Below are 27,672 nucleotides of genomic sequence, written 5' to 3' on the forward strand. Positions count from 1 at the left end.
GGTATAGCTCAGAGGTCAAATGCTCTGGGTTCCATCTCCAGAACCGCACCAAAAAAAGGGGGGGGGTGCTGGGGGGTATAGCTCAGAGGTAGAATTCCTGGGTTCAATCCCTTGTACTGCAAAAATAAATAAATAAAGGAAGGAAGGGCTGGAAGTTAGTCATGGTGGACATACCTGTAACCCAAGTACTTGGGAGGATTACAGGTATGAGGTTAGCCTCAGCAACTTAACAAAATCCTGTTTCAAAATAAAAAACAAAAGCCAGGTGTGGTGATACATGCTTGTACTCCCAGTCCTTGGGAGGCTGAGATAGAAGGATCGCAGGTTCGCAGCCAGCCCCAGCTACTTAGTGAGGTCCTTTGCAAATTAGTGAGACCCTATTTCAAAAGAAAAAATAAAAAATAGGGCTGGGGGAGTAGCTCAGAGGTAGAATGCATATGAGTTCCATCCTCTGTACCTCATAAAAAATAATAATAAGCCGGGTGTGGTGGCTCATGCTTGTAATCCCAGTGCTTGGGAGGCTGAGACAGGAGGATCACATAGGTTCAAAGCCAGCCTCAGCTACTTAGTGAAGCTCTCAGCAACTTAGTGAGACCCTGTTTCCAAATAAAGTATAAAATAGGTCTGGGAGTAGGGTTGGGGAGTAGCCTGGAGGTAGAACAGCCCCTGGGTTCCACCCGCAGTACCACTAAAAAAAAATTGATAATAATAATAAAATAAATAGAATAGAATAGATGCCGGGCATGGTGGTGCACACTTGTAATCCCAGCATTCAGGAGGCAGAGACAGGAAGATCACGGTTCAAGGACAGCCTCAGCTACTTAGCGAGACCCTTTGCACCTCAGTGAGACCCTGTTTAAAACCATATAAATATATAAAGACTAAAAAATAGGACCGGGGGTGTAGCTCGAAGGTAGAATGCTCCTGGGTTCCATCCCCATTACCTCAAAAGAAAAAAAAAGCCAGGCAAGGTGGCGCATGCCTGTAATCCTAGTACTTGGGAGGCTAAGACAGGGTGAGGCCTTCTGCAACTTAGTGAGACCCTGTTTCAGAAATAAAGAATATATAATATGGCTGGAGATGTAGCTAAGAGGTAGACTGGTGCAGGGTTCCATCCCCAGTACCACACATACAAAAGAATACTAAATACGCCTGGGGTGTGGCTTGGATGTAGAATTCCCCTTGGTTCAATCCCTAGCAACACACACAAACACAACAATAATAATAAATAAAGCTTGGCATGGTGACACACTTGTAATCCCCACTACTTGGGAGGCTGAGACTGGAGGATCACAAGTTTGAGACCAGCCTCAGCAATTTAGCAAGGTGCTTTGCAACTTAGTGAGACTCTTTAAAAAAAAAAATAGGGCTGGGTGTAGCTTGGAGATAGAATGCCCTTGGATTCAATCCCTAGTACCACAGAAAAATAAAAGTATAAAATAAGGTTGGGGATGGCTTGCAGGTAAAAAGCCCCTGGGTTCACTCTCCAGTACCACAAGGTAAAGGGAAGTCTGGAGCCGGGTGTGGTGGCGTCAGTTTGTAATCCCAGCATTTGGGAGGCTGAGACAGGAGGATTGTGGTTCGTGGACAGCCTCAGCTACTTAGTGAGGCCCTATTTCAAAATAAAGAATAAAAAATAGGGCTGGGGGTATAGCTCAAAGGTAGAATGCCCCTGGGATCCATCCTCAGTACCGAAAAAAAAAAGGCTTGGGGATTCTGGGCTCAGTGTTAGAGCACTCCTGTGCACCCTGTCCCCTCCCACACACACAAGAAATGAGTGAATCTTAATTTTAGAATCTTAAATAGTTTTAGGTTTTCTGTACTTTCTTAAATTTCTTAGTAGGTTCCTAACACTTGGTAAATAAATTAGTTTTCATTGAACTATGGGTTACACATTATTGAATATATAATTATGTGTTCTAATACTCCTTTTATATCCTCTTCTCTTTTGAAGGTTTTCTTATTGTCCACTTGGTATATGCTTCTGGAATAATATTCACCATGGTTTTGGATGACCTGCCCAACTTGGAAGACATCTATACTTCCTTGTGCTCATCAGCAGTGGAAGAATCAGAGATGGATTTTGACTCTGGACTAGAAGATGATGACACAAAAAATGACAGTATTTTGGAGGATTCTACCATTTTTGTGGCCTTCAAAGGAAATATAGATGATAAAGACTTCAAATGGAAATTGGATGCAATATTGAAGAATGTGCCTAATTTGTTGCACATGGGTAATTTGCTTTAATTGTTTCCTCCTTACTGCTTTTGAAGCATTTGTCCTATAATTATCTTTAGTTTTATCTTGAATAAGTTTGTGTAAATAGGCTGATTTTAAGTGCAAAGTTAGAAAAAGAAAAACATCCATTTTTCTAAGAGTCTACTTAAAATACTTGAGATGTAGTGTTTTTTTTTTGTTGTTGTTGTTTTTTTTTGGTGGTGGTACTGGGGGTGGAACCCAGGGGCTTTCTACCTCCGGGCTATACTCCCAGACCTATTTTATATTTTATTTGGAAATAAGGTCTCGCTAAATTGCTGAGAGCCTCACTAAGTAGCTGAGGCTGGCTTCGAACCTGTGCAATCTTCCTGTCTCTGCCTCCCAAGTGCTGGGATTATAAGCGTGCGCCACCACGCCCGGCTAAGATGTAGTTTATTTTTGTAGTGCTGGGTGGAACTTGGGGGTATTTTACCCCGAGCTATACACCCAACCCAATTTTTATTTTTTAGCTGGAAGTAGGGTCTTGCTAAATTGGAGAGGCTGGCTTTGAACCTGTAATATTCCTGTCTCAGCCTCTCAAGTACTCTACAATGTACTTTAAATTTTGGGGGGTTAGAGGTCACTGACAGTGTGTTGGATATAGTCTGTTGGATCATGTGTTATGTGGCTTACTTTAGTGTTTGGATATTTTGTTTTTAATATTTGGCTTTAATTGCCAATGCTTTAAAAATTGAGATATTTTTCATTAGAACTGAGATTTTTTTGAATTTGTTTAAAAATAGGAAGATTGGATAATATTGGGTGAAGTTCATCCCCCCCTTTCCAGATAATGTTAAGTAGCAATTGCTTCTGAGGGTAGGTTTTTCTCTCTACAGTTGCATCTGTCCTTTTTATACTTTTTTTTTTTTAATTGATAGCGGGATTGAACCCAGGGGTGTTCTTCTGAGCTATACCTCCAGGTTTTTACTGTTTTTTCTTTGTGTGTTTGTTTATTTGGGGTGTGTGTGTGTGTGTGTGTGTGTGTGCACATTTGTGTGCATGTTTTACTGGGGATTGAACACAGAGGCATTCTGCTTCCAAGCCATACCCCCCAGCCCTATTTTTTTATTGTTTTATATTGAAATAGGGTCTCACTGGAGTTGCAGAGGGCCTTACTAAGTTTCTGAAGCAGGCCACGAACCTGCAATCCTCCTGCTCAGTCTCCCAAGTATTAGGATTACTACTATGCCCAACTTTCTACTTTTGAAACAGGGTCTCACTATATTACTGAACCTGCTAGCTGGGCGTGGTGGTGCACACTTGTAATCCAAGCTTTTGGGAGGCTGAGACAGAAGGATTGGGGTTCGCAGATAGCCTCAGCTACTTAGTAAGGCCCTTTGCAACTAAGTGAGACCCTGTTTCAAAATAAAGAATAAAAAATAGGGCTGGAGATGTAGGTACTGTTTCTAAATAAAGAATAAAAAAATAGGGCTGGAGGTGTAGCTGGGAGGTAGAATGGCCCTGGGTTCAATCCCCAGTATTGCTGCATATGTATATGTGTATGTATGTATGTATGTATGCATGTATGTATATCTGAGGCTGACCTTGAACGTGTAATCCTCCTTCCTGCCTCAGTCTTCCAAGTACTAGGATTACAGAAGTGCTTTTTACCTCTGAGCTATACCCTGAGCCTTTATTATTTTGAGACAGAGTTTCACTAAATTTCCCAGGCTTGTTTCAAACTTGTGCTACAACTGACCCAGCCTCCTGTTGAGTTTTATACTTTTTTTTATAAAATTTATTCCAAATTCTTTTACTTATTTATTTTTCTAGAGCTGGGATTGAGCCCAAGGGCTCATGCATGCCAAATACAGGCTCTATCACTGAGCTTCATTCTCCAGCCCTCCAGTATTTTATTCTTTTTTTTTTTTTTTCTCATGGTACTGGGAATTGAACCCAGGGATATTCTACCTCTGAGCTACACCCCCAGCCCTCTGTAGTTTTTGTTTTGAAACAGGGTCTCACTAACTTGTTGAGGCTAATTTTGAACCTATGGTACTCCTATTTCAGCCTCCCAAATACTGGGATTAAGGTATGTGTCACCATGCCTAACTCATCTTTGCCCATTTTTTTTTAATGTTTTTGTTGTTGTTGTTGTTGTTGAATTTTAGGCTTTTTTTTAATATATATTCTAGACTAAATCCCTTAAATATACATGATTTGTAAGTAATTCCTCCCTTCTGTTATTATCTTTTTCTTTTGTTCTGTTTTTGTTTGGGGTTTTTTTTTTTTTTGAGATTAAACCCAGGTAAATTCTACCTCTGAGCTACACCCCAGCCCTATTTTATCTTTATTTTGAAATAGGATCTCACTAGATTGATGAGAGTCTCACTACTTGCCAATGCTGCCCTCTAACCTGCGATCCTCCTGTCTCACCCTCCCCAGTGCACCACTACACTCAGCTTACTTTTTTTTTTTTTTTTTGCGGGTCTGGGGATGGAACACAGAGGCATTTGACCTCCGAGCTACACCCCCTGCCCTATTTTTTATTCTTTATTTTGAAACAGGGTCTCACTGAGTTGCGGAGGGCTTCACTGAGTAGCTGAGGCTGTCCGCGAACCGTGATCCTCCAGTTTCAGCCTCCCAAATGCTGGGATTACAAGTGTGCGCCACCATGCCCGGCTCCAGGTTACTTTTTTTGTTTTAAAACTGGATCTCACTAGGTTGCCAAAAGTCTTGCTATGTTGCTGAGGCTGTCCTCAAACTTGTAATCCTCCTGTCTCTCAACCTACCAAGTTTGTACCACTATGCCCAGCTCTGGTTGTCTTTTTACTGTTAACAGTGTCTTTTTTTTTTTTTTTTTTTTTGAGGTACTGGGACCGAGGGGCATTATACCTCTGGGCTGTACCCCCAGCCCTATTTTTTACTATTACATTTTGAAACAGGTCTCACTGAGTTGCAAAGGGCCTTACTGAGTAGTAGCTGAGGCTGTGAACAGCGATCCTACTGTCTCAGCCTCCCAAATGCTAGGATTACAAGTGTAGGGGGTTCCTGGAGACTGATCCCAGGGACATTTAATCTCTGAGCTACATCCCAGCCTCTATTTTTTATTCTTTATGTTGAAACGGTATCACTAAACTGCAGAGGGCCTCACAAAGTAGCTGAGGTTGGCAGTGAATCTGCGCTCCTCCAGTCTCAGCCTCCCAACTACTAGGATTAATTACTAGTATACACCCCCACTAGTAATCCTAGTTTGTGTTGTGTGTGTGTGTTACTAGGAGTGGAACCCAGGGGAATTCTACCTCTAAGCTACACCCCCAGTCCTTTTTTTTTTTTTTTTTTTTTGTACCAGGGATGGAACCCTGGGGCATTCTACCTCAGAACTACACCTCAAGCCCTATTTTTTATTCCTTATTTTGAAACAGGCTCTCACTGAGTTGCAAAGGGCATTACTAAGTAGTAGCTGAGGCTGTCCATGAACCGCGATCCTCCTGTTTCAGCCTCCCAGATGCTGGGTTTACAAGGGTGTGCCACCATGCTGGGCTTAAATTAAATTGTGTCTGTTTTCTGTGTGTGTCTGTGTGTGTGTGGTTGGTGCTGGGGATTGAACCTAGAGGCCTCTGGGCTACACTCCCAGACCTATTTTCTATTTTATTTGAAACAAAGGGCCTCACTAAGTAGTAGATGAGGGTAGCTGCAGACTGCAATCCTCCTGTCTCAGCCTCCCAAATGCTAGGATTACAAGTATGTGCCACCATGCCTGGTTTTAAAATTTTATTTATTTATTTATTTATTTATTTATTTATTTATTTATTTATTTGTGGCACTGGGGGTTGAACCCAGGGGAATTCTACCTCTGAGCTCTACCTCTTACTCTATTGTGTTCTTTTATTTTGAAACAGGGTCTCGCTGGGCGCATGCTTGTAATCCCAATGCTTGGGAGGCTGAGACAGGAGGATCACATAGGTTCGAAGTCAGCCTCAGCTACTTAGGCTCTTGGCAACTTAGTGAGACCCTGTTTCCAAGTAAAATATAAAATAGGTCTGGGAGTATAGCCCGGAGGTAGAAAGCCCCTGGGTTCCACCCAGCACCACCAAAAAAAAGTAAGAAAGAAAGAAAGAAAGAAAGAAAGAAAGAAAGAAAGAAAGAAAGAGAAAAGAAAAGAAACAGGGTCTCACCAAACTGCTGAGGCTAGCCTTGAACCTGCAATCTTCCTGTCTCAGCCTTCCAGGTATTGGGATTGCAAGTGTGTGTCACCATGCCCTGCTTTGTGCTAAGTTTTATTGCACATATTATCTCATGCGATACAATTTCATGGAATAGTTTTTTTCATAGGTTTAAAGAAAAGGAAGGTAATTTCCAGAAAGGTTAAATAACTTTTTCTAGTCACACTGGATTTAGATTTCAAGTCTGCCTAACACAAGCCCAAACTCTCAGATATTCCAAGCTGGTCCTTTATCTTTTTCTTTTTTTGGCTGGTTGGTTGTTTCTTCTAGTAGCTGCAAAATCACTAATATTATTCTTTTCTCTTCATGACCAAGAATCCAGCAAGCTAAAGGTACAGAAGGTAGAGCCCTGGAACAGCGTGCGTGTGACATTCAACATCCCCCGGGAAGCGGCGGAGCGGCTACGGATCCTGGCACAGAGCAACAACCAACAGCTTCGGGATTTGGGGATTCTCTCCGTTCAGATTGAAGGTCTTTTACTTTATTTTGTGCCCACCTGGACCAAAATGTAGCAGTAGAATGTAGTGTCATCTCTAGTACACCATTGTCTGTTCCTCTGCTCCAGTGTTTCTTACCTTGTATAATCTATTTCACATTGTAGCACTTTAGGATAAAGAGGACTTTAGGCTATGTCCAGGTCTTTATGTTCTTCAGCAGCTATAGACTTCGACTCCATTCTTTTGGTTAATTTTGGCTATCAGTCTTAAAACTTTGGTTTTACTGATAGGAGCTTATTTGTCTTTTATAGAGTGTCTAATTTTGCCCCAAGCATGGTAGTGCATGCCTGTAATCTCAGAACTTGGGAGGCTGAAACAGGATTGCAGGCCAGCCTCAGCAACTTAGTGAGCCCTTTAGCAATTTAGTGAGACCATGTTTCAAAATAAAAACTAAAGCTGGGCATGATAGCACACATATGTAATCCCAGGATTTAGGAGGCTAAAATAGGAGGATTGCAGGTAGAGCAATCCCTCAGCAGCTTAATGAGACCCTGTTACAAAACATTAAATTTTGTGTGTGTGTGTGGGGGGGTTTGAGGATGGAGCTCAGGGGCATTTGACCTCCAAGCTATACCCCCTGACCTATTTTTTTTATTATTTGTTTGTTTGTTTGTTGGTTGGTGGTACTGGGGTTCCTGGAAGCCCTTCTACCTCTGGGCTCTGCTCACAGACCTATTTTTATGCTTTTTTTTAAAATTTGGAAACAAGGTCTCTTAAGCCAGCGCGGCTGGCTTCGAACTTGCACAATCCTCCTGTCTCCGCCTCCCAAGCGCGGTGATTATAAACGTGGGCCACCATGCCCGGCGCCCTATTTTTTATTCTTTATTTTGAAACAGGGTCTCACTAAGTAGCTGAGGCTGTCCGTGAACCGCGATCCTCCCATCTCAGCCTCTGGAATGCTGGGATTACAAGCATGTGCCATCATGCCCAACTCTCAAAACATAATTTTTTTTTTTTTTTTTTTTCAGTTCTGAGGATTGAACCCAGGAGCATTATGCCTCTGAGCTACACCCCCCAGCCCTATTTTGAATTCTTTATTTTGAAACAGGGTCTCACTGAGTTGCAAAGGGCCTCACTAAGTAGCTGAGGCTGTTTGTGAACTGTGATCCTCTTGCCTTGGCCTCCTGAATGCTGGGATTACAAGCGTGCACCACCTTGCCTGGCTTCAAAACATAAAATTTAAAAAGTGCTGGTTGAGTACCTCAGAGATAAAGTATCCCTGGATTCAATCCCCAGTACCACAAAATTTAAAAAATAAATAAAGTGCTGGGGGTATTGCTTGAAGTAGAATGCCTTTGGGTTCAGCCCCCAGTACTACAGAGGGAAAAAAAAAAAAAGAAAACAAAAAAGCATCAGAAATGGGCAGGGTGTGGTGGCGCACGCTTGTAATCCCCATGCTTGGGAGGTGGAGACAGGAGGATCACACAGGTTTGAAGCCAGCCTCGCTGGCTTAAGAGACCCTGTTTCCAAATAAAAATATAAGAAATAGGTGTCTGGGAGTATAGCCTGGAGGTAGAAGGGTTTCCAGGAACCCCAGTACCACCAAAAAAAATAATAATAATAATAATCAGAAATGAATTTTTGTTATTAAAGGAGAAAATACTGTGAGGTAAGATTATAGAGGTAGACAAAGGCTCTGTATGTATTATAGAGGTAGACAAAGGCAGTCTAGTATGGTTGCCACCAGCCACATGTAGCTGGAAATATAGCTAGTCCAAATTGACAAAATACATATTGGATTTTAGAGAATTCGTAAACTATCTCCTTAGCAATTTTTATACTAATTATATGTTGAAATATGTTGGATGTATTATATTAAATAAAATATATACTAGAGTTATTTTCACCTGTTTCTACGTTTTTGCTATGGCTTCTAGAAAAGTTTTAAAATACATGTGTGTTGGCTGGGTGTGGTGGTTCACACTTGTAATCCCAGCATTCAGGAGGCTGAGACCAGAGGATAGCCTCAGCTACTTAGCGAGGCCCTCCAAAACTTAGTGAGATCCTGTTTCAAAATAAAGAATAAAAAATAGGGCAGGGGGTGTAGCTCGGAGGTCGAATGCCCCTGGGTTCCATCCCCAGACCTGCCCCCCCCCCAAAAAAAATGTGTTTCATATTTGTTTTAACATCACCAAGCTAATTTGAGTCTTTATATTCCTTAATAAAACATTTGGTGTTTATTTTTTAAAAGAGTAGGAAAGCCGGGCGTGGTGGTGCACGCTTGTCATCCCCGCGCTTGGGAGGCGGAGACAGGAGGATTGCGCAGGTTCAAGGAGATCCTGTTTCCAAATAAAAATATAAAAATAGGTCTGGGAGTGTAGCCCAGAGGTAGAAGGGCTTCCAGGAACCCCAGTACCACCAAAAATAAATAAATAAATAAATGAGTAGGAAATATTGAAAGAGTGTTAAGCAAAGAAATAACATAATCTGATGTCATTTCAGGAATTCTTTCTGCAGCCCAAGGTGGCACATGTCTGTAATACCAGTATTTGGGAAGCTGGGACAGGAAGATTACAGGTTCATGGCTATCCTCTGCAATTTAGCAAGACCCTTAGCTAACTTAGAGAAACCCTGTTTCACAATAAAAACTAAAAAGTGCTGGGGGTATAACTCAGAAGTACAATGCCCCTGGGGTCAGTCTTCAGTGCCAAAAAACAAACCTCTTTCTGCTTAAAATGTGTTAGCAAGTATATTGGTATATGTCTTTTCCCGTTGGTGGAAACCCTTAAGACATTTATTCTCTTTCACTCTTATTTTTTTCCCCCGTATGGGTGTTAAACCCCAGAGGCATTCTTCCTCCAAGCTATACCCTCAACCCTGTTTTTATTCGTGTGTGTGTGTGTGTGTGTGTGTGTGTGTGTGTGTGTGTGTGTGTATAGTACTGGGAATTGATCCCAAGTGCATTCTACCTCTGCGCTACACCTCCAGTCCTATTTATTGTTTATTTTGAAACTGGGTCTCATTGAGTTGCGGAGAGCCTTATATTTCTGTAGCTGGCCTTGAACCTGCAATCTTCCCTCTCAGCCTCCCAAGTACTGGGATTACAAGTATGCGCCACCTTGCCCAGCTATTTTTATTTTATTTTATTGGGGGTTGAACCCAGGGACATTCTTCCTCCAACCTACATCCCTAGCCCTATTTTTTATTCTTTCTTTTGAAACAGGGTCTCACTAAGTTGCAAAGGGCCTCACTAAGTAGCTGAGGCTGGCTGTGAACCTGTGATTTTCCTGTCTCAGCCTCCCAAGTGCTGGGATTATAAGCGTGTGTCACCATGCTCAGCTTCTATTTTACTCTTGACTCCTATAGGCACGTCAGAGGATCTGTGGCCTTAGTGACTGTTCCCCTGTTTGTATGATGTTGTTCCCCATAATCAGCCACCCAGTCTTGCTGATTAAAATACACAGAGAAAGCTGACCTAAGTCAGTAACAGGACTGAAGAAACTTACGCCATCACTAGCTTCCTGCTGTATCGTCAGACTATAAACCAAGACTCTTCGGTATGGAAGAGCTTTGGGGAATGGAGCCTTTCTACTCCTAAACTACAGGCTACCTGTATTTTGACTGTCTACAAGGTGGTTTTGTCTTCCATAATAATAGTCAAAATTGAGGACTAAGTTCAAGAAACAGTCTGAAATTTGTTTCAGAGACTTTTTAATTATTGGACCAACTAAGACATAAGTTGCCTCTAAGGTTAGGGTCTACTTAATTGAACACTTTTATTTCTAGTAATATTAGCTACAAAGCTATCGTGAAACTTAAAATGAGATAAACTTTTGTAAACATTAAAAACCTTACACGGGGTTGGGAAATGAAACTCATTTATAGAGTATATCCTTAGCCCTCAATTCAGTCCCCAGCACTACCAAAAAAAGAAAGAAAGAAAAAATACGTATACAAATACTGGTCTTATCAGGGGTCACAGTATTCTATTACATGAAATTCTCTGAGGAAATTTAATATTGCAATTATTGAAAGAAAATCATTATTTTGCTTATAAGTACTAAGTGGCCCCACACTATCATATTTTCTTTCTTATTTAAACCCACTCATATCTCTACCTTCTGATTATAAATTTACAAAAGCAAATCTTGGACTTTGAGAGCTTTCAAAAATGTTTTCTCTGCTCTCTCTCTCTCTCTCTCTCTCTCTCTCTCTCTCACACACACACACACACACACACACACACACACACACACACACACACAATGAGCTGGCTAAAAGTACTCAGAGTTCCTTGGCAGTAAGCATCATTAATGATTGTCCATTTGCCATATTTAAGAAGAATTGTTTATGATCTCTTTGTGCTTCATGTAAGTAAACCTGCTTAGATGAGTTAAAAAAAAAAAGACCCATTTAAACCAGATGTACTGATGCATGCCTCTAATCCCAATACTTGGGAGGCTGAGACAGAAGGATCATAGGTTCAAGGCCATCCTCAGCAACTTAGTCCCTCTACAATTTAGTGAAACCCTGTTTCAAAATGGAAAAAATAGCTGGGTGTGGTGGTGCACGCTTGTAATCCCCGCGCTTGGGAGGCTGAGACAGGAAGATCGCACAGGTTCGAAGCCAGCCTCAGCAACTTAGTGAGACCCTGTTTCCAAATAAAATATAAAATAGGTCTGGGAGTATAGCCTGGAGGTAGAAAGCCTCTGGGTTCCACCCCCAGTGCCACAAAAAAAAAAAAAAAAAGGAAAAAATAAAATAGGGCTGAGGGTACTCAGAAGTATACAATGCCTCTGGATTCAATCCTTAGTACTACAAAAAAAAAAGAAAGAAAGAAAGAAAAAATCTAAGTAGTATTGACCCACTCTTTTTATGATTGTAAACTTACCATAATTCTTTTTTTTTTTTTTTTTGGTGGTACTAGGGTTCCTGGAAACCCTTCTACCTCCAGGCTACACTCCCACACCTATTATACATACATATATATATATATATATTTTTTTTTTTTTTTTTTTTTTTTGAAACAGGGTCTCTTAAGCCAGCAAGGCTGGCTTCGAACCTGTGCAAACCTGTGTTTGTAATCCCCGTGCTTGGGAGGCGGAGACAGGAGGATCCCGCAGGTTCATAGCCGGCCACGCTGGCTTGAGAAACCCTGTTTCCAAATAAAAATATAAAAATAGGTCTGGGAGTGTAGCCTGGAGGTAGAAGGGTTTCCAGAAACCTCAGTACCACCAAAAAAAAAAAAAAAAAAAAAGCAGAAAACTAAAGCTCTGTGTACCTGTTTATTTGAATCTTGCTCTGATGATGTCCTTTTTATAATTTGACTGTCATTTTCAGGGGAAGGTGCTATCAATCTGTCTTTGACTCAGAACCGAAGCCAGGATGTGAGAATGAATGGACCTATGGGAGCTGGAAATCCCGTGAGGATGGAGGCAGGATTTCCCATAGCAGGTGGTCCAGGTAAGACCTCCCACTTAATTTTATGACATTTTACTAGTTTCTTTTGGGGGCTTTTTGCTAAGGTTTGATCATTTGAGTTCTGCAAGAGAGCTAGAGGCTCATGATACACTCACATCCCTCTTTTCTAAATCAGGAAAGTGGAAAGTCACCCAGGAGGCTAAGGCCCTAGAGCATGAAGTGTATGGTCTTCGCCATCTTTGCTCAAAGGTTGATGAATACTGAGCCATGCAACAAAACATTTATTGAGATTCTCTTGTATAAGCGGACCACTAAGTTATACTTAGTGTATACTAAGTGTTGAAATAAAAGAATAAGCCATTTTCCATCCTCAGCATGTTTGTAATATAGTGGAGACTGTAGCTTTCTAACTCCCACTTTCCCTAGGGCTGAGAATCTGTAAACAGTTCTAGTGTGCTTATGTGGTTGAATTTGTGTTTTTCAAATGCGCATTTTAGAATATATATTTATAGTTTGTGAGAAAATTGAGCAAATTATTTGCTTCCTTTTCTAATTGAACTCAGCATTGTGACTCACACAATTAGAATTGAGTTGGCTCTCTGATTTACTGACAGGTGTGCTGGCTCACGCTTATAATCCCAGCGCTTGGGAGGCTGAGACAGAAGGATCGCACAAGCCAGCCTCAGCTACTTCGTGATGTTCTTAGCAACTTATTGAGACCCTGTATAAAATAGGTCTGGGAGTATAACCCGGAGATAGAAAAGCCCCTTTGTCCTACCCCCAGTACCACCAAAAAGAAAAAGAAAGAAAAAAAAACAACTGAGGGACCTGTTTAGTGTTCTTTTTACTATACTGGTAGATTTCAAGCCTTTCAGGACCCTTTATTAAATTAAAATAAAGCAGAATAGCATAGCTGCTGAGGTTGAATTAGAGTAAAAGCCTGAAACTATACCAAGTAATTTAATTATCTGCCCGCAACAGTAGCTTTTGAAGGAATTCAACAGATAGAGGAGCTTCGTATGCTGCTATTCTGAACTGTAGCTGAGGTCGTGGCCATAGAATTGCAATTAGGTTTTTATACTGAGACTATATTTACTGGTTACCTCCAGATACTTACTATATTTTCCCAAGTAACAGTTTTCTCACCTTTAAAATGAAATAATAAGCCGAAATAATAAGCCGGTGTGGTGTCGCATGCTTGTAATCTCAGCTTTTGGGAAGTTGAGACAGGAGGATCCAGGTTCACAGACAGCCTCAGCTACTTAGTGAGGCCCTTTGCAACTCAGTGAGACCCTGTTTCAAAATATAGAATAAAAGGGCTGGGAGTGTAACTCAGAGGTAGAATGCCCCTGGGTTCCATACCCAGTACTGAAAAAAAAAAAAAGAGAGAGAAAAAAAGAAAAGAAATAATAGTGCCTACAGCCCTTTGAGTTCATGCTTGAAGGTAGATGAATCTTCCCATACAGCAAACATTTCCTGAGTTCCTGCTGGTTTTTTTTTTTTGTTTTGTTTTGTTTTTTTGTATGTGTGGTACTGGGGATTGAACCCAGGGGCATTCTTCCTCTGAGCTATACCCCAGCCCTGTTTTTTTATTTTTATTTTGAAATAAAGTCTCACTAGGTTGATGATAGTCTCAGTACTTGCTGAAGCTGTTCTCGAACCTGTGATCCTCCTGGCTCAGCTCCCAAGTACTGGGATTACAAGCATGTGCCTCCACACCAAGCTTGAGTTCCTGTTTTATGTTTATGGCAGGACTTGTACTGTGGAATGATGTGCAGTACCATATAGTGGATAGATACCTAGCATCATCTCTTGTTCATAGATTTAGTTCCCCATAAAATCCCAAGCATTTGATGTTAAGGCAGCTTGATGAGAAATTATGGGTGACACTGTTGCTACTACTTGAAGAACAAGGTCTAGAAGCAGAATGGGAAGATCCTGGCCAAGTTGTATATAGTTCATAAAAGAATGAGTAGACCTAGTATTAGCGTCAGGAAATCTGGGTTCCAGTTTCCCCTCCTAGTTAAAGGATATCGTGGACAACAGTGATTGTGCAGCTGTCTTCTCTACCCTCTTGCATGTTGGACATTTGATATGTTAGTGAAATGACCCAGAATAGCCAAGTTAAGTCATTAAGTACTTCTTGACTGGTACAGATGCCCCTACACATTCTCAACCAAAGTAATTGCAGACTTCTCTTAGTTAAAGCCTACTGACAAATGAACTTACATTCTCAAATTTATAAAGTTTAGGATCACCCAGGTGTGGTGGCGCACATCTGTAATCACAGTACTTGGGAGGCTGAGACAGGAGGATCACAGTTTCACCGCAAGTCTCAGCAACTTAATGAGGTCCTCAGCAAGTGAGACCCTATTTCAAGATAAAAAGAAAATAGGAAGGGAGTATTGCTCAGTGTTCAAATGCCACTGGGTTCAATCCTTAGTACCACAAAAAATAAAGTGTAGGATTAGACTTCCTTCTTCCAAAATTCTAGGTTATAAGCTGGGTGTAGTGGCGCATTTTGTAATCCCCATGCTTGTGAGGCTGAGACTGGAGGATCGCGCAGGTTCGAAGCCAGCCTCAGCTGGCTTAAGAGACCCAGTTTCCAAATAAAAATACAAAATAGGTCTGGGAGTATAGCCCGAGGTAGAAGGCCCTGGGTTCCATCTCCAGTACCACCAAAATAAATAAATAAAATTCTAGGTCATAGGAATATCAAGGTGTTTAAAATTATTAAAATTATAAGAAGCTGGGCGTGGTGGCGCACACTTGTAATCACAGCATTCGGGAGGCTGAGACCGGAGGATCACGGTTCGCGGACAGCCTCGACTACTTAGTGAGGCCCTCTGCAACTCAGTGAGATCCGGCTTCAAAATAAAGAATAAAAAAATAGGGCAGGGGCTGTAGCTCAGAGGTCAAATGCTCCTGGGTTCCATCCCCAGACCTGCAAAAAGAAAGAAAAGAAGAAGAAAACAAAAAGCCAGGCGTGGTGGCACACGCTTGTAATTCCCGCGCTTGGGAGGCAGAGACAGGAGGATCGCGCAGGTTCGAAGCCAGTCTTGCTGGCTTAAGAGACCCTGTTTCCAATAAAAATATTAAAAAATGGGTCTGGGAGTGTAGCCCGGAGGTAGAAGGGCTTCCAGAAACCCCAGTACCACCAAAGAAGAAGGAGAAGGAGAAGAAGAAAATATTATCAAAGCATAAAATATTTGGGGGAGATCAGAACTTTAAAAAAATTTAAAAAGCATCAAAGTGAAGAATTTAGTCAGCAAATTAGAAATAGCTGGATTTGAGATGGGTATGGTGGTGGATGCCTCCCAATACTGGTAATCCCAGTACTGAAAAGCTGAGACAGGATGATTGCAAGTTTGAGGCCAGCCTCAGCAACTTAGCGAGGCCTTCAGCAACTTAGTGAGCTCCTTTTTCAAAATAAACAATGAAGCTGGGCTTGGTGGCGCACTCATGTAATCCCAGTACTTGGGATGCTGAGGCAGAAGGATCCGGGTTCACAGCCAGCCCCAGCCACAGTGAGGCCTCTCTGCAATTTATTGAGACCCTGTTTCAAAATAAAGAATAAAAAATAGGGCTGGGGGTGTGGCTCAGCGGTAGAATGTCCCTGGGTTCAATCCCCAGCACCATAAAAAAAATAATAAAAATAAAAGATGAAATAGGGCTGACCATGCAACTCAGAGATAGAATGACTCTGGGTTCAATACCTAGTGCCACAAAAAACAAACAACTAAGCTAGATTTGAAAGGTGAACTTGAAGAAATTAATCAGAAATTTGCAGACAGAAATGAAGTATTGGATATATGAAAGAGGTCTAGAGACATAAGCGGTAAAATGAAGAAAGTTTTACATATCTTTGTTTGTTTGTTTGTTTGTTTTTGGTGGTACTGGGGTGGAACACCCAGGGGCTTTTCTACCTCCGGGCTATACTCCCAGACCTATTTTATATTTTATTTGGAAACAGGGTCTCACTAAGTTGCTGAGAGCCTCACTAAGTAGCTGAGGCTAGTTTCGAACCTGTGTGATCCTCCTGGCTCAGCCTCCCAAGCGTGGGGATTACAAAAGTGCGCCACCACGCCCGGCTCTTAACATATGTTTAAAAAGACTCCAAACAAAGAAGATAAATTGAGTAATGGCAAGAGTTAAAAAGAGAACATCTAAAAATTTTCTATAACTGATAAAAGACCCAAGTCCTCAGTATCAGAAGCCCAATAATCCTGAGCATACAAATAAAAATAAACCCACATCTAAACAAAATAGTGTAAAACAACAGAGCAGGAAAAACAGAAAGCTAAAAAAAAAAAAAAACAAAGAAAGGACCAATTATTTTCAAAGTAAAGGCTCTGAAATTCACAGCTGATTTCTCAACAGGAAATTAGAAGTCAGGAGACATTAAAATAGTATCTTCAAAGTGCCAAAGAAATAATTGACAGCCTAGATTTCAACCTTACTGTCAACAGTAGTAGAAATAAAAACCTTTTCAAAGAGACTTAAGAGAATTTACCATTAACAGACCCTTGCTAATTGAACTGCTCAAGGATGTACATCAGGAAGAAGAAAATTGAACCTAAGATGGAAGAAATAAGCTCTAAGAAGGAATGGTGAGCTAAATAATTGGTAAACATGGGGTAAATCTAAATAAATATTCACTTTTTTAATAATAATTATATATTGTCACTAGACTTTAAGTCACATATGTCAGTTGACATTTTAAATATATCAGTAAAATAATAGAACGTACAACTTCTAAACTAGTAGCAGAGGGTTAGAGAGGAAGGGCACAATGGGAAAAAAGTCCATGAAAAATAGGAAAACTATCAGATAAAGGAAGGTAAATAGAACTCATGGGATGACAAAATAAATCAGACTATATAAGTAATCAGTAAATGGATTATGAACACTGATAATAAGGCTATGATATTTAGAATAGCAATCTCAGGTTTATTTTTATTTTTATTTTTTGTGGGTCTGGGGATGGAACCCAGGAGCATTTGACCTCCAAGCTACACTCCCTGCCCTATTTTGTATTCTTTATTTTGAAACCGGGTCTCACTGAGTTGCAAAGGGCCTCACTAAGTAGCTGAGGCTGTCTGTGAACCACGATCCTCTGGTCTCAGCCTCCCAAATGCTGGGATTACAAGTGTGCACCACCACCATGCCTGGCGCAATCTCAGGTTTAACTATATCCTTTTTTTTTAAATACTAAAGATTAAACCCAAGCTGGGCGTGGTGGCGCACGCTTGTAATCCCAGTTCTTGGGAGGCTGAGACAGGAGGATCATGCAGGTTCGAAGCCAGCCTCAGCTACTTGGTGAGGCTGGCAGCAACTCAGTGACACCCATGTTTCCAAATAAAATGCAAAATAGGTTGGGGGTATATCCTGGAGGTAGAAGGCCCCTGGGTTCAATCCCCAGTATCACCAAAAACAAAATAAAAGAAATAAAGGTTGAACTCAGGGATGCTCTATGTTTTAACTATACCCCCACCTTTTTTTTTTTTTTTTTTAATAAACTGGGTCTCAAAGCCAGGTGAGTAGTACTTGCTTGTAATCCCGGTACTTGGGAGGCTGAGATAGGAAGTGTGCAGCCAACTTTAGCAACTTGGTGAGGCCCACCATAACTTTGAGACCTTGTTTCAAAATAAAAGATTAAAATAGGTCTGGGAGTATAGCTCAGAGGTAGAATGTCCCTGGGTTCCATCCCCAGTATGAAAGAGAGAAATAAAGAAAGAAATTGGGTCTAGCTAAGTCTCTGAGGGTCTTGCTAAATTGCGGAGGCTGGCCTCAAACCTGCATTTCTCCTGTTTTCACCTTTCAAGTACTGGGATTATGGGCATTCACCACCACACCTGGCTTAGCTAAAGCTTCTACTGAAAATATAAAGACCCAGAAGGCTTAAAGTTAGGACAAACAAAGATTAAATCAAGCCAGGTATGGTGGCACATACCTGTAATCTCTATACTTGGCAGGCTGAAACAAGAGGATCGTAAATTTGAGGTCATTGGTTGGTAACTTAGCAAACCCTGTTTCAAAATAAAAAGGGGTTAGGGATAGGTTACAAGTAAAATGTACCTGGATTCAATCTCCAGTATGACTCACACAAAAAAAGATTAAATGAAATCTTCAAGAAAAAAAGATATAGACATTAAGAGGAAAAGTATATAAATGGATAGATCCATTATATGATGTAGAAGGAAGAATTCACAAAGAAGCTAGCTTAATTTTTATGTAGTTTATAACCTAGCCTTAAAATATGTAATAATTACATGAAAAGAGGAAATGTTAGAGAAGATTTTAACATATCTTTGTTAGTAATTGATGGATAGAGGTTATAAAAACTTAGGATAAAGAAAGCTTGAATAATATAATAAAAATACTTTATATAATGGCCATATGTATACACTATGCAGAGTTCTTAATCTTTTCAAGCATAAATAGAACATTTAAGGCCGGGTGTGGTGGTGCACGCTTGTAATCCCAGTATTTGGGAGGCTGAGACTAGAGGATCGTGGTTCTCAGACAGCCTCAGCTACTTAGTGAGGCCCCTTGCTACTCAGAGACCCTGTTTCAAAAAAATAAAGAATAAAAAATTAGAGCTGGGGGTGTTGCTCAGAGGAGAATGCCCCTGGAGTTCAATCCCCAGTACTGGAAAAAAAAAAAAAAAAAAAAAAAAAAAAACATTTATACAAATTGACCCTGAACTATTTCAAAAGGTAGTTTCAGTAAGTATGAAATACTAATACCACACAGTTAATGTTCTATGCCTAAGGCATAGAAAACTTGAAAAATCCATAACCATGTAAAAAAATAATTAAAAATCTGTTTTCAGCTGGGCATGGTGGTACATACCTATAATCCCAGTATTCGGGAGGCTGAGACAGGTTTGTGACCAGCCTTAGCAAATTAGGCCCTCTGCAACCTATTTCAACTTTATTTCAAAATAATGGAATTAAACAAAGCTGAGGTAGAATGCCCCTGTGTTCAGTCCCCAGTGCCACCAAAAAAGTCTGTTTTCCTGTGAGTCAGTATAATCCACACGTCCAGAGGGTTTTACAGGTGAGTGGTATTACATATTTAAAGACGGTGCACATACTCTTCCAGGGTATAGAAAAAGAAGAAATGTACTTTTTAACTCATTTGAGTTTGTTTGTTTATTTATTTATTTATTTATTTATTTATTTATTTATTTATTTATTTTGGTGGTACTGGGGTTCCTGGAAGCCCTTCTACCTCCGGGCTACACTCCCAGACCTATTTTTACATTTTTATTTGGAAACAGGGTCTCCTAAGCCAGCGTGCGTGGCTGGCTTCGAACCTGCGCGATCCTCCTGTCTCTGCCTCCCAAGCGCGGGGATGACAAGCTTGCGCCACCACGCCCGGCCATTTGAGTTTATTTTAATTTTGATGCCAAAAATCAAAGAAGGACAGAAAAATAAGATAATTATAGGCTGTTCTCACTTATGAGTGTAGGAAATCCTAAAAAATCTTTAATAGTATCAGAAATTAGAAAGATACAGAAAAAGGATTTCTAAATCTGCTATTTGGAGTATAAGTTTGTGTAACTTTTAAGAACAATTTGCCAAGACGGGTATGGTGGTACACTTGTAATCTCCACTTCTACCTGGTAAACAGAGACAGGAGGATTACAGGTTTGAGGCGAGCCTTAGGTACTTGGTGAGGCTCTGTTTCCAAGTAAAATAGTGTAGTTCAGAGTTAGAATGCCCCTGGGTTTAATCCCCAGTACTGCAAAATAAATACATAAATAATATAAGAGCAATTTTCCAGTTACCAATAAAATTGAAGATGCTTAAACTTTAAAACCTAGCAATTGTAAACGTATAATTTAAATGTATGCTCATGTACCTATAAGAATTCATGACAAGCTGGGTGTGGTGGCGCACACTTGTAGTCCCCGTGCTTGGGAGGCAGAGACAGGATAGCACAGGTGCGAAGCCAGCCTCAGCTACTGAGTGAGGCTCTCAGCAACTTGGTGAGACCCTGTTTCTAAATAAAATATAAAATAGGTCTGGGAGGATAGCCTGGAGGTAGAAGGCCTCTGGGTTCCACCCCCAGGACCATCAAAAAAAAAAAAAAAAAAAAAGAATTCATGACAAATTGTACCTGAGTGTGGTGGCATACACTTGTAATCCCAGTACTTTGGAGTCTGACACAGGAGGATTGCAGGTTAATGGCCAGCCTCACCTCTGCAGCTTAGTGACACCCTATTTCAAAATAGAGAGTTAAAAGTAGGGCTGGAGGTGTAGCTCAGAGCCACAGTGCCCCTGGGTTTAATCCCCAGTACCACACACAAAAAAGAATTCATGACAAATATATAACATTGTAAAATTGTAAGAATAAAAAGTTAGAAAAAAATAAAACTTCACTGGGCATGGTGGTGCACACTTGTAATCCCAGTACTTGGGAGGCTGAGACAGGACAATCGCAGGTTCACAGCCAGCCTCACATTCTTAGTGAGGCCCTCTGCAACTTAATGAGATCCTATTTCAAAATAAAGAATAAAAAATAAGGCTGAAGGTACAGCTTGGAGGTAAAGTGCCCCTAGGTTCAATTCCCAGTACCACAAAAAAAAAAAAAGAAAGAAAGAAAAAGAAACAGAAAACTTTAGTATTCGTCAGAAAAAGTTTGATAGCTCGCCTTGGTGGTGTATGCTTATAATCTCTACTTGGGAGGCTGAGACAGGAGGATCACGCAGGTTCAAAGCCAGCCTCAGCTACTTAGTGAGGCTTTCGGCAACTTAGTGAGACCCTATTTCCAAATAAAATACAAAATAGGTCTGGGAGTATAGCCCGGAGGTAGAAAGCCCCTGGGTTCCAACCCCAGTACCACACACACAAAAAAAGCCAATCATAGCAGCTTATTGAGGCTTTCAGCAACTTAGTGAGACCCTGGTTCCAAATAAAATATAAACTAGGTATGGAGGTGTGGCTCAAAGGTAGAAGGCCCCTGGGTTCCAGCCCCAGTACCACAAAAAGTAAAGTTTGTATGATTCTATACAATGGAGCACTTAATAGTAGTCCAGAGGAATGAGCCTCAAGAAAATAGTATTATGTGGAAAAGGAAGCTGAAGCAACACATTTATATATATATATAGTTTGGAGTCACTTATTCAAAGATAAAATGCCTACAAAAATTCTATGAAGTTTACCTACATATGTGGGGAAGAAAGACATACGCAAACCTGTTAACACTAATTATAGTAAGAGAGAGGAAATGGAATGGGATTGAGGTGTGGGGGACTTCTGACATATCCACATATATATATCTGTAGGAGATAGGACAAAGGTTTCGATTTTGAAAAGGTACATGATAGGTATAGAAATTTTTCATACCTCTTCATATTCTTGAAATATGTCATTAAAGGCCAGGTGTGGTGGCGCACACTTTTAATCCCAGCATCACAGTCATTAAAAACAAAAATTGGCTGGGCGTGGTAGCACACACTTGTAATCCCGTGCTTCGGAGGCAGAGACAGGAGGATCGTGCAGGTTCGAAGCCAGCCGCGCTGGCTTAAGAGACCCTGTTTCCAAATTTAAAAAAATATAAAATAGGTCTGGGAGTATAGCCTGGAGGTAGACGAGCTTCTAGGAACCCCAGTACCACCCAAAAAAAAAATAAAATTTAGGGCTGAGGTGTAGCTTGGAGGTAGAATCCCCCTGGGTTCCATCACCAGTACAAAAAAAAAAAAAAAAAAAAAAAAACAAGAAAAGAAAAGAAATTGTTCCAATTACAGTACTCTATTCTATGACTTTATTTTATTTTTTAATTTTTCCCCCTAGGATTAATGAGGATGACCAGCCCTGCCACTGTTATGGTGCCCCAGGGTGGAAACATGTCATCTTCCATGATGGCACCGGGCCCCAATTCAGAGCTGCAGCCCAGGACTCCTCGCCCTGCCTCTCAGTCAGGTAATGACTTTCAGTCTTTGAAGATGAAGAGACTGGAATTTCTTGCAGAGATCATTATAAAATTCACCTATCTCTGATGCTGAATTTCAGACTGCCCAACGCAAATGCTACCTTCTTTACAAACTCTGCCCTGATTTCTGTAAGCTAAATACTAAGTGAGTATGATGGCACACATTCGTAATCCCAGTGCTTGGGAGGCTGAGACAGGAGGATCTGAGTCAGGAGGATCTCAGGTTTGAAGCCAGCCTTAACAACTTGCTGAGACCCTGTTTCCAAATAATGAAATAAAAAGGGTTGGAGTTATAGCTTGGAGGTAGAATGCCCCTTAGTTCCACAACCCCAGTACCACAAAAAAAGTGATAATTTTCTTCTCCGAATTTTTGTTATTTTCTTTACCAATTATATCTCAACATTCCTGAAAAAGGCATGCACTGGGGGATTGTGGCCTAGTGGTAGAGCACTTGCCTAGTTCTGGGTTCAATTCCTAGTACTAAAAAAAAAAATCCTAGGCCTATTTAGTTTTATAAGATACTACATAACATTCTGTAGTCAAATAAATTTGGTAAATGTACCATACTTTATCCTGCCTCTTTGAGACTCAAAACTAATATATTGGAAAGCCGGGTGTGGTGGTGCACGCTTGTAATCCCAGTACTTGGGAGGTTGAGACAGGAGGATCTCAGGTTCACGGCTAGTATCAGCAACTTTTTCAGGCCCTCTGCAACTTAGTGAGACTGTTTCAAAAATTAAAAAAAATAGCTAGGCATAGTGGCGGCACACTTGTAATCCCAATACTTGGGAGGCCAAGACAGGAGGATTGCTGGTTTGCAGCCAGCCTCAGCTTCATAGTGAGGCCTTCTGCAACTTAATGATACCCAATTTAAAAAATAAAGAATAAAATTGGGCTGGGAATGTAGCTCAGAGGTAATAATTACGCCCCTGGGTTCAATCCCTAGTACTGCAAAAATAAATAAATATATAAATATATAAATAAATAAGGCTAGGGATTTAGCTCAGATGTAGAATACCCCAGGTTCAATCCCCAATATCTATCTATCTATCTCTCTCGCGCGCACACACACACCTTGGAGGCACTTAATATACTACAGTAAAGAAGAAACTTGTTTAAGGTTTTTAGGTCCAGTGTTTACCAAGCCTAATTTATTGTTTTTGTTTGTTTGTTTTCTTTTAACAGTATTTAATACAGTTCCCCAGAATATGATTTGGAAAGCACTGGTGTCCACATTTTATGTTTGGCTTTTACATCCACAGTTAAACCATAAGCTCTTTTTAAGGTGGGATTCATCTTTCTATCATCCTTGGTGTATTGTTTTGCACATAGAAGGTGTTCACAAACATGATAACATGAGTAGTGCCAGCAGACCCAGGCCTTTGCTCTAAGGATCTAAATTGCAATAGGTTGATTATTGCTTTGTTGACTATCTTTAAACAGATGCAATGGATCCACTCCTCTCTGGGCTCCATATGCAGCAGCAGACTCATCCCTCAGGATCTTTAGCTCCTCCACATCACCCAATGCAGCCTGTCCCTGTGAACAGACAAATGAACCCAGCGAATTTTCCCCAGCTGCAGCAGCAGCAACAACAACAGCAGCAGCAACAGCAACAGCAGCAACAACAGCAGCAGCAGCAACAGCAGCAACAGTTGCAGGCAAGACCCCCACAGCAACATCAGCAGCAACAGCCACAGGGGATTCGACCCCAGTTCACTGCCCCAACTCAGGTGCCTGTTCCTCCAGGCTGGAACCAGCTGCCTTCTGGAGCCCTTCAGCCTCCTCCAGCCCAGGGTTCTCTGGGCACAATGACTGCAAACCAAGGGTGGAAGAAGTCTCCCTTGCCTGGCCCAATGCAACAGCAACTTCAGGCAAGACCATCCTTAGCCACGGTACAGACACCTTCCCACCCTCCCCCTCCATATCCCTTTGGCAGCCAGCAAGCCTCACAAGCCCATACAAACTTTCCTCAGATGAGCAACCCAGGCCAGTTCACAGCTCCTCAGATGAAGAGCTTGCAGGGGGGCCCCTCCAGGGTCCCAACTCCCCTGCAGCAGCCCCACCTCACCAACAAGTCTCCTGCCTCCTCACCCTCCTCCTTCCAGCAGGGATCCCCTGCATCCTCCCCAACGGTTAACCAAACTCAGCAGCAGATGGGACCAAGGCCACCTCAAAATAACCCACTTCCCCAGGGATTTCAGCAGCCTGTCAGCTCTCCGGGTCGGAATCCTATGGTTCAACAGGGAAATGTGCCACCTAACTTCATGGTGATGCAGCAGCAACCACCAAACCAGGGGCCACAGAGTTTACATCCAGGCCTAGGAGGTGAGGAGCACTAAAGCTATCTGTGTTGGTCAATTTGCTGGAGGTAGATCTGAGTAGAACTTCAGTTTTTAGAGTTAATAGAGGGAGTGAAATAAGGATGTAATTACCTGGCTTTGTGATATGGTGGTGACACTTGATAGTTAACTTGATGCATTATTGTCCTGATACATTATGCAGCATCTTACTGATTAAATATAAACTAGCTCTCTGGATAAAAATGCAGGTAAAATTCAATATAGAGATGTTCATCTTGTTTTTCAAATTATTTTTGCTTGATCCTGTACTAGTAAATTAAATTATCCAGAAGAAACATGCATTTTATGTACAACTTAAGCTTTTCAGTTGTTGAGAAAATTAAGATTTTGCAATAAAGCAAAATGAAAAGATAAGTACAGGTTCTTTTGGGGGAAATGCCCTTTTAGTTATCAGTTTTGATAATCTTAGCAAAATAGTAAGCATGGTATTTGTTAAGTTTGATTAAAGTATTAAATGGGAATAAGTTCAGAAATCATTGACTTTTATAGTTTTTATAATGCCAATGCCTGCTCCTCAGAGAGGGAATTCCATTAGTTATACCTAAAGGAGATTTATTTATTTATTTTGTAAGGTGCCTCTTGTATGAAGAAAAAGCAATGGAGCTTAATGTGTGAGAGGTAAAACGATTACAGTAAAACTTATCCATCTCCATGTTTATTATTTATTCTTATTAATCATTGATCTAGTGCACATGACTGTGCTTGGAGCTTTTCAGTAAAGCGTAGAGAGTGTCAGTAATACTGTCATCTGATAAGCATATCCCCCACCAAAAGACACCCATTGCCTATCCAGAAAAAAACCCTTGCATCTTTAGTGCAACACAGCAAAGGCATGTTCCCATAGTTTCTGGTGAAATTAAGTTGCTCATCAGTCTTTTCACTCTCTTGTGATTAATTTTGCTGACATGCAGGCTCTAATGTTTGAATCCTAAGAAGGATTTAGAAAATGCAAGAATGTTTCAGCTCCAAACTTCACTGTTCTGGGCATCTAGCCCTGGATCAATGGAAGCTGGGTAGTCCCTCCTGAAAATGTGATTACTGTTTAATGGGAACATGCAAATAGGGACTTGTCACTGCTAAAGAAAGGGCAAATGCATATTTGTCTGCAAAGAGTTTTTCAGGGCATTGAAAATTTGGCCCTTAAAAAAAATAAATGGACAAATATAAGAAAATTTCAAGCAAGCTTTAGGTCTTGATGCTTTCATAGAGCAGATGATATGCTCACCTAGGTGATCTGGCCACATCAAGGCCTGTGTTATAAACAATGAGTGGGTCTGAGATTCTCCCTATTACAAATTTGTTTTCTAAAATAGGCCTTTCTGAAAGAAAGTAATACTTAAGATTCATTTAGAGCATGGATTTTGGTACCATAGCTGTCAGAATCACAGCAAACCTTATGAGAGGAAGGCTTAATGAGTATAATATAACTTCACTTTAAAGCATTCTATGAACTGTTTGTAATCTCCAGTCTCTTCCAAAGAGACAAGCACAACATTGGGGGGAAATTTTCTGCAAAGGAGATTGTCATCCCTTTCCTCAAAGGGGAATAAAAGTCAATTATCTATCTTTAATATCAGGACCCAGCTCTTTGTTTTATAGTATTTTATATCAATTTGTTTCAGTATGAAAAGTTTACATATTCCTTTGGCACCTTTGTTAAAGTATGTAAAGTTTTGGGGTCCGTTGTATTGAATAGAAAAGTGAGCCCTCAAACCTTGCTGTGGCATGGCCTCAGATCACATTTAGGGAGCAGATTGCCATCTTTTCCTTGGCATGTTCTTAAATGTAAACTTTTTAGTATTTCTTTTTCATTTTTACAATGCTCATGTAAGAGATTATGTTGATTTTTTTAACCATCTTTCCCAACCTTATTATTAAAGATCCTACCAGTGTGACAGAGAGCTAAGCCAGTGGAGACTTCATGCAGCTCATCCTTCCTTATTCATTCCATATCTTAGCAAGAGTACAAATTTGCTAGGTAACTGCCTTACTCGTTGTTTTCTATTAAGGAATGCCTAAACGCCTCCCACCTGGCTTCTCAGCAGGACAGGCCAATCCGAACTTTATGCAAGGTCAGGTGCCTTCCACTACAGCAACCACCCCTGGGAATTCAGGAACCCCTCAGATGCAAGCAAATCAAAATGTTCAGCATGCAGGTTTGTTTTCTGTGATTTATTCAAGTACTATTTATTGAGCATTGTGTGGTAGATACCTAGATAAACAACAGGCGTAATACAAATTAATAAATCCTGCTCTCCCTTTAATTCCTAAGGCATAAATAATCTTTCATCGCAGTATTTGATACATGGAACATAAGTAATATGTCTCAGGAGCTGAGACAAGAGGATCACAGGTTCATGGCTAGCCTCAGCAATTTAGCGGGGTCCTCCCTTAGTGAGATCTTGTTTCAAAATAAAAAAATAAACCAAGCATGATAGCACATGCTTGTGATCCCAGTACTTGGGAGGCTGAGACCGGAGGATCATAGGTTCATGGCCAGCCTCAGCTACTATGAGGCCCTCCACAACTTAATGAGACCCTGTTTCAAAATAAAAAAATAAGCTTGGCATGGTGGCGCACACTTGTAATAATCCCAGTACTTGGGAGGCTGAGACAGGAGGATCACACAGGTTCGAAGCCAGCCTCAGCTACTTAGTGAGGCTCTCAGCAACTTAGTGAGATGCAGTTCCTAATAAAATATAAAAGTAGGTCTGGCAATGTAGCCCAGAGGTAGAAAGCCCCTGGGTTCCATCCTGGGGGTAAATAAATAAATAAATAAATAAATAAAATAGGGCTGTGGGTATAGTTGGGAGATAAAATGCACCTGGGTTCAATCCTCAGTACTATAAAAATATATAATAAAATAGGCCTGGGGGTGTAGCTCAGAGGTAGAATGCTCCTGAGTTCAATCCCCAGTACCACAAAAAGAAAAAGAAAAAAGGCCAGATATAGTAAATAATTTTAGGTTATATGGTTTTTTTTGTAACTATTCAACTTTGCTTAATTAGCATGGCAGCATTTCAAATACTTATTTATTAACAAACCAGCAGTAGACCTGATTTAGCCCCTGGGCTATAGTTTGCT

The 27,672-nt window shown here is 40.8% G+C and overlaps 1 protein-coding gene across 2 annotated transcripts in view; it reads left to right on the plus strand.

Moving 5' to 3' along the window:
• Positions 1 to 2,001: 2,001 nt before the first annotated feature.
• Positions 2,002 to 27,672, plus strand: part of NCOA6 (nuclear receptor coactivator 6) — a gene marked incomplete at both ends in the record, with an annotated part of 76,259 nt that continues 50,588 nt past the window's right edge. For both annotated transcript variants that reach the window (XM_080716309.1, XM_080716310.1), the window contains 6 exons: positions 2,002 to 2,236; positions 6,741 to 6,896; positions 12,203 to 12,325; positions 22,087 to 22,215; positions 23,669 to 24,553; positions 26,598 to 26,744. In XM_080716309.1, the coding sequence (XP_080572435.1) occupies positions 2,002 to 2,236; positions 6,741 to 6,896; positions 12,203 to 12,325; positions 22,087 to 22,215; positions 23,669 to 24,553; positions 26,598 to 26,744 (1,675 nt within the window). The remainder of the gene's footprint in view (positions 2,237 to 6,740; positions 6,897 to 12,202; positions 12,326 to 22,086; positions 22,216 to 23,668; positions 24,554 to 26,597; positions 26,745 to 27,672) is intronic.

This window comes from Muscardinus avellanarius (genome assembly GCF_963383645.1).
Source record: "Muscardinus avellanarius genome assembly, chromosome: 19".
NCBI lineage: Eukaryota > Metazoa > Chordata > Mammalia > Rodentia > Gliridae > Muscardinus > Muscardinus avellanarius.